This window comes from Macrobrachium nipponense, chromosome 17 (genome assembly GCF_015104395.2).
Source record: "Macrobrachium nipponense isolate FS-2020 chromosome 17, ASM1510439v2, whole genome shotgun sequence".
NCBI classification, from domain to species: Eukaryota; Metazoa; Arthropoda; class Malacostraca; order Decapoda; family Palaemonidae; genus Macrobrachium; species Macrobrachium nipponense.
The window spans coordinates 76,446,651-76,459,008 of NC_087210.1; the positions used below are offsets into that span (position 1 = coordinate 76,446,651).

At 51.4% G+C, this 12,358-nt stretch overlaps 1 protein-coding gene across 1 annotated transcript in view; it reads left to right on the top strand.

Annotated features, from left to right (window-relative positions):
- Positions 1-869: 869 nt before the first annotated feature.
- Positions 870-12,358, top strand: part of LOC135196342 (E3 ubiquitin-protein ligase RMND5A-like) — a gene marked incomplete at its 5' end in the record, with an annotated part of 44,801 nt that continues 33,312 nt past the window's right edge. Inside the window, 4 exon segments of the mRNA XM_064223101.1 lie at positions 870-1,004; positions 1,555-1,692; positions 2,084-2,216; positions 2,616-2,781. Of these exon segments, the coding sequence (XP_064079171.1) occupies positions 870-1,004; positions 1,555-1,692; positions 2,084-2,216; positions 2,616-2,781 (572 nt within the window).

The window sequence follows — 12,358 nt, forward strand, 5'->3', positions numbered from 1 at the left end:
TACCTACAACATATGTTGTTTACCTATTAGGTCAGTAATTAGCTGTCTCTTGCCCTCCGCCAAAGGTGCCAATCAGCTAAGTATATATCTGACAGGGAAGTTGAATGTATGAAAATGATATTGTTATTGTACAATAAAGTTTCATACATACTTACCTGGCAGATATATACGATCGTATGGCCCACCCAACCTCCCCTCAGGAGACAGGTGGAAGAGAAAAATCTGGCTTAAAACGGTAATAGTTCCTATTCCTGCCACCCAGCGGCAGGCGGCGGGATCACCTGACCTACCTGTAGTGTGTGCCACGAAATTTGAATTTCTGTCGGGGACGACGGAGTCTATAGCTAAGTATATATCTGCCAGGTAAGTATGTATGAAACTTTATTGTACAATAACAATATCATATTTGCATGTTGCTGATTTTGCTTGCTTGTATAACATTTCAGAGGCTATGTTTTGTGCATGATACTGTACAAGGAAAATCACTCTTCAGATTGTGACAGTACATAGAGGTGGCAAGTCAGTGACACAAATAGCTGTGGATTTCCAAAAACACTGATGCCACCTGGTGCCATCATGCTGGGAAAGAGGCTTTTGAATAAGTTGAATAATTGATTAAAATAATCTGCTGCAATTACAAGTACAGAACCAGGTTTACAAATGAAAATCAAATAGCAGAGTATAAAATGTAGAAAAAAATGCTTATGAAAGAATTAAAAGCATGAACGATAAGATGAAGTAATATAATGTAGATGAAGTGAAATGCAAAGAAACATTAGCGTCTCTATTTTAATAAACATTAGATGATATTGATCTGAAATAAAACCAGAAACAGTACAGTTACAAAAATCTTATAATTTTTATTTCAGAATTTTACTGCAGATTTTGGTTGCATAAGCAATGATTCAGTATTTAGTGGTGAAAAGCAAAATCTTATCAATGAAGTTATATGTCAGCACTTCTTTCGTGAGGGCCTGTTAGACATCGCTGAAGAGCACATAAAGGTAAGTTTCAAACTACATGAATGAAATCAAATACGTACTCTATATGCTGCATTATATAAGTGATAAACTAAGACTGCTTGTTGACATACTGCTAAGAGAATTCTTTTGGTTAATAAATAGTAGAAATATTAAACAGTTTTTTATGTCACATCTACAAGCCATTGCCTTACATAGCCTACATTTCATGTCCAACGTTTTATGACTGCATGCTACATTCTTTAAAAAAAACCCAAGTTTCCAATGAGCTCTGTGGTGGTAGAGACCCCATGGAAGGAAACTCACCATATCTCTCATTGTTGCTAATATTAGAATCAGGCTTCTCTCCAGTGTGAAGTTCAGTTATATACTGAGAGATATTCTTCTCTTAGATTGAGAAAGGAAGATACTGTTATGATATTAGTATAGCTTGTTTGTTTGCAAGATAATTTATGTTTATATTTCGTAGCAAATATCTTTTTATGTATATCTTGGTTGTATTTATTAGCAAGTATCTTTTCAGTACTTATTTTCACAGAACTTTTGTCACTATGAGTTTGATATATTTCAACAGGAGACTGGATTAAGTCTGCAAGATGAGTCACGAGAACCATATTTTGAACTGAATAGAATATTGGCTGCTTTGAAAGATAGGAATCTTACTCCAGCACTTCAGTGGGCAGAAGAAAATAGAGATAAATTGATAGCACAGGTGAGTCAGCAATAACACATTAAAGTTTGCTTTTATTTATGATTAAGATTACTTATATAATGTCTTCATTCCACTTGGAAAGGTTGTGTTTCCAGTCCCCATAAAATTAATTCAAGATACTGTAATAGGAAATAAATTTGCATGAAAAGATTTGCTTACATTGAAAATGGCATCATTTAGATGATAATGTGTAAACAGCCTCTTTAGTTTTTTAAGCAAATGGCTTATCTGGTTATAGAGAGGCTTCTTTCAGAAAACAATTCATAGTTGATTTTGTTTACATACAAAATATCTGATTTTAGCTGACCAAGACATTTCATATTATATTTATTTTACTGATGTCTTTCAAAATAATTTCATTTTAATAATGAAATATATACTCATTTAACAGCGTAGTACTTTGGAGTTCAAGTTGCATCGATTAGCATATATCAACCTTCTAAGCCAAGGCCCAAGTAGAGTTCCACAAGCCATTGAGTATGCCAGACAGAATTTTACACCATTTGTTTTTCAACATGAAAAAGGTAAGTACCCTGAGGAACATGTAAGACTAGTTTTGAAGTTTTTTTTTTTATTGTACTGTATTAGTATATGTAAAAGAATTAATTTTCTTAGTTTATCTGAAGAATGTCAACATAAAGTTAATTTATGTGACAAATTTCATAAAGTTGTTAATAGAAAATATGGAGGAATTTTACTAGATGTGAAGAAAAATGATAAATTCTCCAAATTTATATGGGTTATAGCTGTCAAATTACTGGTACTATAGGTATATCAATACATGAGTTTTGCTATATCAAACATTGATGATAATATTTCTTATATCACACTGTTTTATTGTTTTAGTGAGAAATCTTTAGTAGTTATACTATATGTAACAAGTTGCATTAACATTGTGTCCATAATTCATACTCCATTTTCAGTAATCCAGTCTCTCATGGGATGCCTACTCTATGTGAAGGGTGGTTTAGCCAATTCACCATATGCAGATTTGTTGAGCCCCCATCAATGGACAGAGATATGCGATGTCTTTACTCGAGATGCTTGTGCACTTCTAGGTCTCTCTGTGGACAGTTCCCTTGCAGTGTGGTTAGTACTTACTTAGACTTATGTTTGTTCCGACACGGCATACAAACCTTTGGTCCTTTTACAATAGGAAGGTACTAGCGGCAGCTGGATAGGTCGTAAGCTTTCGAACAAGGGGTTCGGTAGTTAACTGCTTGTCCGACAGGCGCGCGCGCGCGACTGGGAGGTAAACAAATCACTTTTGCTTTCGGCCTCACAGCGAGTGGACGTGTGTGTTCGACGCTCTCTGCCCGCTTCTCGTCGTTTGCTTTCCCTTGAGTGTATGGTTGTGTTTGTGTTGAGTAATCATTGTAAGTACAATCATTCCCTCTCTTTTTTCATCAATTGTGATTAAGCTGATCAATTATGGAGTCTCCACGCCCCGCTACCCTCCGGAGATTGTGCCCGGGTACCGAAGGGCGTAAATGCGGTAAGTTCCGCTCCTTTCCAGAAATTGATCCCCATATTTTGTGCGCTCGGTGTCGGGGCCGCGAATGTACCCGAGCCGAGCCCTGTGAAGTTTGTATGTCTTGGTCGGAGGCGCAGTGGGGCTTGTACGAAGGTAGGAAGAAGCGAAGGCCTGCAAAGGAGTCGTCGGAAAGCTCTCCCGCGACTCCTTTGGTTACGGACACTTCGTCTTCTTTCCTGCTGCCCGCTCAGCTCCCACGTTTGGCGCCTTCCCCTTCGGGGGGGGTTTCTAGGTCCTTCTCCTCACCCGATTTGTCGAGTGTGGAGGAGGGCGCGAGATACCCCGACGTTGAGTTGTATTCTGGGTCCTCATCCGTTCGTCTACATCGCACGGACGGTAGAGGATCCTGCTAATCACCCGACCTTTTTGCTTCCTCAGGTGCTGTTGCCGCGAAGGACGACCTCGGACAGGTGTGGGCATCGTTGGGTCTGCAGGGCGTGCCGAGTGTCCAGGGGCTGCTCTACCATCTCGCTGGCTCTGTGGCGGTCACACATGCTATGGTGACGACCACTACCACGACCCTGTCAACTCCTGGCTATGCTTCCACCGCTCCTCCCACCTGGTGTAAACACCCCGCACGCGGTCTCTGTTACATACCAACTACATCGGTGCAGGGGCCAATCGCCTACCACGGGGGAGGGTGTGATGCCGCCGCCTGGGTTTGCCGTGCTGCCTCGACCGGACTTCGTGTGCCCGAAGAGCTCGCCCTGGACCTCCCACCGTACCTAGGATGTCTGTGCCGCTGGTCCGTCCACCTGGTCTGCCTGTACAGCCTGCCGTACCTGCCGTACCTGCCCAGCCGCTGTTTACGGACGTGATGTTGCCGACCACTGCTGCCGTTCCTGTATCTGTTCCTGCCGTCTCCACTGCTGTTCCTGTGATGCCTGCACCTGCTGACGTTGTTCCTGTTCGTGGCGCCGCTGCTCCCGATGCCGATCTGTTCGGACAGGTGCGTCCGGGCCCTGTTGCTTCGGCAACAGCAGCCCCGGCTCCGCCCTGGATGACAGATCTGACATCGGTCCTGAGGAAGCTGACGAAGAAGAAGAGGAAGAGGAGGAAGGTGTCGTCGTCGTCTTCATCGTCGTCGTCGTCGTCTGCCGGCTCTTCCCCTTCATCTTCTAAGGCTCCACAGCCTAAGAAGAAGAAGGTCGCCTCCTCCCCCCCTAAGTTGTCTCCTTCGGGAGCTTCTAAGGGCCCGTCTCGCTCCGGTGAGACGGGGGTTCTTCCGCTGGTCACCCTGCTCCTTCGGGGGCAGGACCCGTCTCTTCTTCCGCAAGGAAGAAGACTACGGGGACCAGAGGGGTGCCGGCTAACACCGGCACTTCCTCGCCTGCTGTTAGTGGTTCGACCACGGCAGCAGGATCCGTCTCAGCCTCTCGTTCGCGAGAGGTACCGAGTGTACGGTCGCCTACCAGCGACCGTGCAGCTAGGAACCAGACCTCTGAGCCAGCTCAGCGTCAGGTTCACGGCACGGAGCGAAAGACTGGTGACAGCCGCTCACGCGACTCTCACCAGACCAGCTCTCGCTCTCGCGGCGACCAGCTGGCTACCCGGGCTGACGTGACGGTCCACGACCGGCCACGGGCTGAGGCTGGGAAGAGGTCCCCCCGTTCGCCGGCACCAGCCATGGCTGGTACCAGCGACGTGACGCGCTGTGAGGATACGCACCGGTCTCACCGTGACAGTGGAGCTCGCCGGTCGCCTGACCGTCACTCTCACAGAGAGCGATCGGGTACGGCCACCAGCACCAGCTCTTCTGACACGCGAGACCGGGCCCGCTGTCCTCAGTCCAGCCGTTCTCCACAGCGAGACGGCTCGACCAGGCCTGCAGCTCGATCGCCACCGCGGGTTGACGATCGCCTGCAGTCCTCCAAGCCCACTGGTTCTGCCAGCGAGCGAGGAGGGAGCGTCAGGTCTGCCTCTCCCATACCTTCAACCTCCTCGGGTTACACCGGGAGGAGCGAGGTATTGAGGAGTGATCGTGAGGGGTGCGCCCCTCAGGATCCCACCACGACGTCCTACGTACCAGGCACGGTTCTCGGACCGGCCAGGTCGTATGCACAAGTGGCTGGAGGAGACCGAGAGGGGTCTGTCGCTGTTCCCCCCCTCGAGGGGGGAGGGTCTCGGGAGCGGCTCCTGTTCGAGGGACTGGATGGTCCTACTCCGCAGGATGCAGTCACTCCTGAGATTCAGAGGAACTTTGCCGAGGTAATTGTGCTGATTCGTCAGCACAACGACCTCGGGGAAGGATCGCCGCTCCCACCATCCGAGCCCACGTCCCGGCTCGAGTCGTTCTGGGGCCCGAAGAGGGAACCCAGACCGACGGTGGGTTTTGCCGCGTTCTGAGCTTGCCACTCAGTGCTGGACCAGTAGAATCTCTTGTCTCCGGGCAAGACGGTTCTCTCAAGTCTGGCAGGTCGAGCAAGCTGCTTCCACCTCCTCTGCTGCGACAGCGGCGTTTTTACGTGCCATCTGAGGACCCGATGCCGCCCAAACAGGTGAACCCGGAGTTAGCCAGGCTAACGCCGGGTGTGTCTCTGCAGCAGCTCCTGTCCGAGAACCTATGGTTCTCGCAGCAAGAGGCACTCGGCCTGGAATCCACTGCCATGGCAGCTTTCCAGGCCGTCTCCTGGATAGATCTGTGGTCCTCACAGTATCTAAGGTCGCAGCCAACTCCGGGGGAATTTCTCCCGAAGATGACTCGGCCTTTAGGAGACTTTCAGTCTGGGGGAAGAGCCATCTCCTTCCTTGCCCACCAGACGGTAAACCTGTGGGCCAACCTGGTTCTCCGATGTAGGGATGCTGTCCTTACTCGAGTTTCCAGGGCGGCTGGGCGTGAAGCGGCATTGGGACTCCGTAACGGACCTTTACGGAGTTCCACGTCTCTCTTCCCAGGAGAGATGGTGGACGCTGCGGTGGACAGACGGCGCACTGACGACAGTGACCGTCTGGTACCCCAGGCAGTTTCGAAGGCTTCTGGGCAGCCTCGAACTGCGGCCAAGCCAAAGAGCTCGGCTAGCGCTTCCACGGTGGCTAAGACGGTAGTCGCGTCGAAGCCCCGTGGAAAGACTGTCTTCTTTGACTTCTGCAAAGGGGAGTCGTAACCAGCCCTCCTTCTCCCGAGAGGCTCTGGGAAGAAGTCGAAGAAGGGTGGAAACGCTAGGGGAACGGCGTTCCCCCTCACCTGCTGCCGAAGTGGGGGGGTTTTTTTGGGGGGGGCCTGGCCAGCCATTGGGCAACTTGGCAGCGCTACGGCGCCAAGACCTGGATTGTAGATGTCCTTCGGGAGGGATATCTATTACCCCTTCGAAATCTCGGCCACCCCTCACCTCCAACCCGGTCCAACAGCAGTCGTACGTTCCAGGGTCATCGAAGGACGTAACATTGAGACAGGAGATCAAGACCATGCTGAGCAAGAGAGCTGTAGAAATCGTCACGGATCAGTCACCGGGCTTTTACAGTCGACTCTTCCTGGTGGAAAAGTCTACGGGAGGCTGGCGCCCGGTGATAGATCTCTCTCCCCTGAATCGGTTTGTTCACCAGACCCGGTTCACGATGGAGACGGCACGTTCCGTGCTCGACTCCATCAGGGAGAACAATTTCATGCTTTCAGTGGACTTGAAGGATGCGTATTTCCAAATACCCATTCATCAGTCCTCCAGAAAGTACCTCCGCTTCATCCTCGACGGGACGGTGTACCAATTCAGGGCACTTTGTTTCGGTCTTCTCAACCGCCCACAGGTGTTCTCGCGAGTGTTCACTCTGGTGTCTGCTTGGGCCCATTCGCCACGGGATACGTCTGGTGAGGTATCTCGACGATTGGTTAGTCCTGGCGAGCTCCCGCTCGCAGTTGCTACAGGACAGGGATCGACTACTCGAGTTCTGTCGCGATCTGGGGATCGTTGTGAACTTCGAGAAGTCCGATCTCGAGCCCAAGCAGAGGATGAAGTACCTGGGTATGCTGATCGACACGGTAGCAGGGCGAGTCTTCCCTGCAGACTCGCGGATCAGCAGATTCAGGGAGGCAGCCAACCAGTTCCTGTCTCGGCAGGAACAGGTAGCTCAGCGATGGCAAGTCGTGATCGGACACCTGTCGTCACTCGAGAAGTTAGTCCCTCACGGGCGTCTTCACCTGCGGTCTCTCCAGTGGAGACTAAAGGAGAGTTGGTCACAGGCGACGGATCCCCCAAGCTTCCAGTGTCACTGACACCCCGGAGGTGAGGCAGGACCTAGCCTGGTGGCTGGACGACAGGAACCTCTTAAGAGGAGTGCCCTCTGCGCACTCCCCCCCCGGACATGCAGCTGTTCTCAGACGCATCGACCAGGGATGGGGCTGCACACCTGGAGGAGTTGCTGACTTCAGGAGTGTGGGACGAGAACGACAAGCACCTTCACATCAATGTACTGGGAACTGGAAGGCAGCGTTTCTCGCTCTCCAATAGTTTTCCAGGACCGCTTGATGAGACACTCAGTGGTGTTGATGTGCGACAACACCACGGTAGTGGCATAAACACAAACAGGGGGGCCTAGTGTCTCTCCCGTTGTACCAGTTGACTCGGCAGGTGCACGCGTGGGCCGAGGGCACACTCAATAGAGCTGTCAGCCAAGCTACATTCCAGGGAAGAGGAATGTAGTAGCAGACACGCTCAGCCGTCGGGATCAGGTGATAGGGACTGAGTGGTCTCTACACCAGGACGTGGCGGAAAGGCTCTTCGACCTGTGGGGGCGATCAGTCGTGGATCTGTTCGCCACCCGGCACAACAGAAAGCTTCAGGTTTTTCTTCTCAGCCGTGCCGGACCCATGGGCAGCTGCAGAGGACGCTCTTCAACACCCGTGGACAACCTCTTCGCCTACCTGCCTTTCCCCCAGTTCAGCCTGATTCGCAAGGTGATCAGTCGAGGCACTGGTCACCCCGAATCTCAGGATGATCCTGGTGGCTCCCAAATGGCCACAAGCCATTTGGTATCCAGACCTGCTGGCTCTTCTCGCAGGAGAACCGAGAGAGATTCCCCCTTGGCACAACCTTCTCGCCCAGCCCACACGTCGAGCGGTACCACCAAGCAGTCCCAGTCCCTCAACGACTTCAACGACTGGCTGTTATCCACCATCTCTTGCGAACGAGAGGCTTTCTCGTAGCGCAGCAACAGAGATGGCTGGAAACGTCCGTCAGTCCTCTGCAGCTGTGTACCAGGGGAAGTGGGCCGTCTTCTGTGGTTGGTGTCGTAGAACCGGGGTTTCTTATCTCCCCTCAGAGCCAGCTCTTCAGCAGGTAGCGGAATTTCTCCTGTTTTTCTCCCGGAAGAAACCTCCCCAGTCCCCACAGTCAAAGGATACAGAGCCGCCCTGGCTCTCGTCCTGAAACTGAGGGGATTGGACATCTCGAACTCGTTCGAGATCTCCTTGCTTATGAGGAGCTTCGAAAGGTCTTGCCCACCCTGGGAACTCAGGCCCCCTGCGTGGGATGTGACTCTCATCCTTAGGAGTTTGACTCGAACACCCTTCGAGCCACTCCGAGAGTCGTCAGACAGGGATCTGACCCTCAAGACCCTCTTCTTGCTGGCCCTGGCATCGGCGAAGAGAGTAGGGGAACTTCATGATCTTTCCTATGATGTACGACACTCCAGGGGATGGGGATCTGTGACGCTCGATTTCGTCCCGAACTTCTTTGCGAAGACTCAGAAACCGTCGGTCCCTGACGACAGGTTCGAGTCTTTCACGATTCCCTCCCTAATGGACTTCACCGATAATGATGCGGATGAGATGCTGCTTTGTCCTGTGAGGGCGCTACGGCGCTATCTGAAGAAAACTCGACACCTCAGGCCTGAGTGTCGACACCTTTCTTCGTTAGCACCGGGTAACCAAGAAGTAAGTATCCCAAGAACACTCTTTCATTCTGGCTGCGTGAGGTCATCAGAGGGGCGTATGAGGGCGATGGTAGTGATGACATCCGTACGTCCCGTCCGAGAGCTCACGAAGTCAGAAGTATTGGCCCGTCGTTGGCGTTTCATAAGAACTTCTCCGTGGCGCAGGTCCTGAAGGCAGGTGTCTGGTCTAACCAGACTACCTTCACCTCCTTCTACCTTCGGGATATTGCCCACAGGTCCTTGGATACCTTTTCCTTGGGACCCGTGGTGGCTGCTCAACAAGTTGTGTAGCTAACCCAGACCCTCGCAGGCTGAAACAGCATCGAGTCCTGGTGTGACTGTGTGGATGGATGTGTGAGTGAGTGAGTGACTGGCTCCCTCTTCCCATCTTTTCCTCCTCCTCTACCTGTGGGCAGAGGGCCACGGTCGTCACTACGCTGGATGAGGACGAGATGCAGGTGAGCTATATGACAGAGCCCCATCCTATCCCTTTCACTAGGGATAGGAGCAGAATATCCACCACTTCCTCCTACAAGGGGGGGAAGTGGATGCCTACAAGAGACAAACCCATGACTTTATATTTGCTCCTGTACAGGAACAAGTTCTTACATTGCTGGTACGAAGAGATACGCTTGCCTCTCTCTTAGTACTCGGTCCAGAGGTCTGACCATTGATCCTGCGGTGCACACCCCGATCAATCGGACAGAGGCTTGGATCCCTCCCTCGCTCTTACGACCGGGGAGACTTCCAAGGTTGGGCGAACACCAGTCTGTTCACAAAAGACTCAGATTCCTCCCACCAAGAAGTGAGTCTTCCTATTGTAAAAGGACCGAAGGTTTGTATGCCGTGTCGGAACAAATGACAATTTTAAATTTGTTCCGACACGGCATACAAACCTTCGGTCCTTTTACAATAGGAAGGTACTAGCGGCAGCTGGATAGGTCGTAAGCTTTCGAACAAGGGGTTCGGTAGTTAACTGCTTGTCCGACAGGCGCGCGCGCGCGACTGGGAGGTAAACAAACCACTTTTGCTTTCGGCCTGCTGGCGTGTGGACGTGTATCATCGCTCTCTGCCCGCTTCATCGTCGTTTGCTTTCGCATGATTGTGTTTTTCTTTTTCTAATTATCTAGTGAAACTGAATTGTAAGTACAATCATTTCATTGAATTCAATTGTGAATTAAAGGATCTTGGTGTCACCACGCCCTCCGATTACCCGAGTGCCGGGACTGAAGGGCGTAAGTGCGGGAATTCATTTTCCCAGAAATGATCCTCGTATTGTGTATGCTCGGTGCCGAGGGCGGGAGCGCTCGCTCCGAGCGTAGATGGGTTGGAAATGTGTAGATGAAAATCGTAAGTAAGTGCTCTTTTCATTTGTATTTTTTTGACCTGTATGCCCGTTGCCGAACGAATGCGCTCGGCACGGAAACTTATTCAGTATGGAAGTGGAATCGCAAGTACAGTATTCTTTTTCATTTTCATATATTATTTTTGATTGTAGCAATACTCATTTTGGATCAGTTTCCGAGCTTACCCGGAAATTGATCCTTCCCCCTTTTTATTTTGAATGAAGTGAAATCGCAAGTGCAGTTCTTTTTCATTTTCATTTTTTTATTGAGATTGCATTGTTTACTGGGATCAATGTTTCCGCTATTCCCGGGAATTGATCCTTCCCCTTTTTATTTGTATGAAGTGAAATCGCAAGCGCAGTAGTCTTTTCATTTTCATATTTTTTTTTGATCGCATCAATTCATTATGGATCAAGGTTTCCAGAAACCTGATCCATAAAGGTAAGGATTGATCCTTTCACCCTTGCGCTCGGTACCTAGGGCGCAAATGCGCTCGATCCGAGCCCTTATTCATTGTGAAGTGAATCGTATGCAAGATGCATTTTCATTTTATTCCTTATTATTGATTGCATCAATATTTATTTGGTTCAAGTTCCGCTCAGTCAGGGAATTGATCCTTATGCCTTGCATTCGGGCCGATGGCACGATTGCTCTCGGGCTCTTATATTGTTGTTGGGTACATGGGTACTGTGCGGGGGTGGGGAACGAGAACCCCCCCCCACCCGCTCAGCTCCCACAGATGGCCCTTCCCCTTGGGGGGGGGGAGGTTATCGGCGTTCTTCTCTCGCCCGATCCGTCGAGCGCGGGGGAGGGCGCTCGGTGCCCGATGTACAATTGTATTAGGGGTCTTCCACTCGTTCGGAGAGGGCTCACCCCCCCGCGCAGGAGGGGACTTTCCCCCCCACTAATCGCTACTACTGTTATTCCGCAGGTGCTACTGCCACGAGGGTGGACCTTGGTGAGGTATGGGCGTCCTTCCATTTGCAGGGCGTGCTAGTGTCCAGGGGCTGCGGTTCTATGTCTGGGCCTACTGCGGTCACCCATGGGAGTGGGGTTGACCACGCAACCAGGTGACGACGTCCCTCCTCACCTGGTGTACTCGCCTCACGTGGTAACAGTCTTGCCTACAGCCGCTGTGAAGTGCTTTGTTCGCCGTACTGAGAGGGGGGCGTGCCGCCGCCGCTCGTGGTTGCCGCGCTGCAGCGACCACACTTCCGCTGCCCTAAAGCTCGCCCCTGGACCTGCCGCCAGTACCAGGATGTTGCTGGCTGCTGCTCCAGCTGCCTGCCGTACCTGCCGATTCTGGGCTGACTGTCCATGCAGTTGCTGCGCTGGCTGTCCCTGTCGTTGCTGCGCTGGCTGTCCCTGCCGTTGCTGCGCTGGCTGTCCCTACCGATGCTGTGCTGGCTGTGCCTGCTGTTCCTGAGATGCCCATACCGGCTGATGTCGTCCCTGTTCGTGGTGGTACTACCCCAGACTTTGGTCTGTCTGTACAGGTGCGTCCGGGCCCTGTGGCTTCGGCTACAGCAGCCCCGGCTCCGCTCCCTGGATAGCAGATCTTACGTCTGTCCTGAGGAAGCTGACGAAGAAGAGGAGGAAGGTGTCGTCGTCGTCGTCTTCATCTTCTTCATCGTCGTCGGCTGCCGCCTCTTCCCCTTCGACTTCTAAGGCTTCACAGCCGAGGAAGAAGAAGGTTGCCTCCTCCCTCCTAAGAAGTCTCCCTCGGGAGCTTCTCGGGACCCGTCTCACCTCGGTGGGACGGGAGGGTTCCTTCCGCTGGTCCTCCTGCTCCTTCGGGAGCGGGGCCCGTCTCTTCTTCCGCAAGGAAGACGACTACGGGGACCAAAGGGGTACCGGCTAACACCGGTACTTCCTCGCCTGGTGTCAGTGGTTCTGCCACTGCATCAGGGTCCGTCTCGGC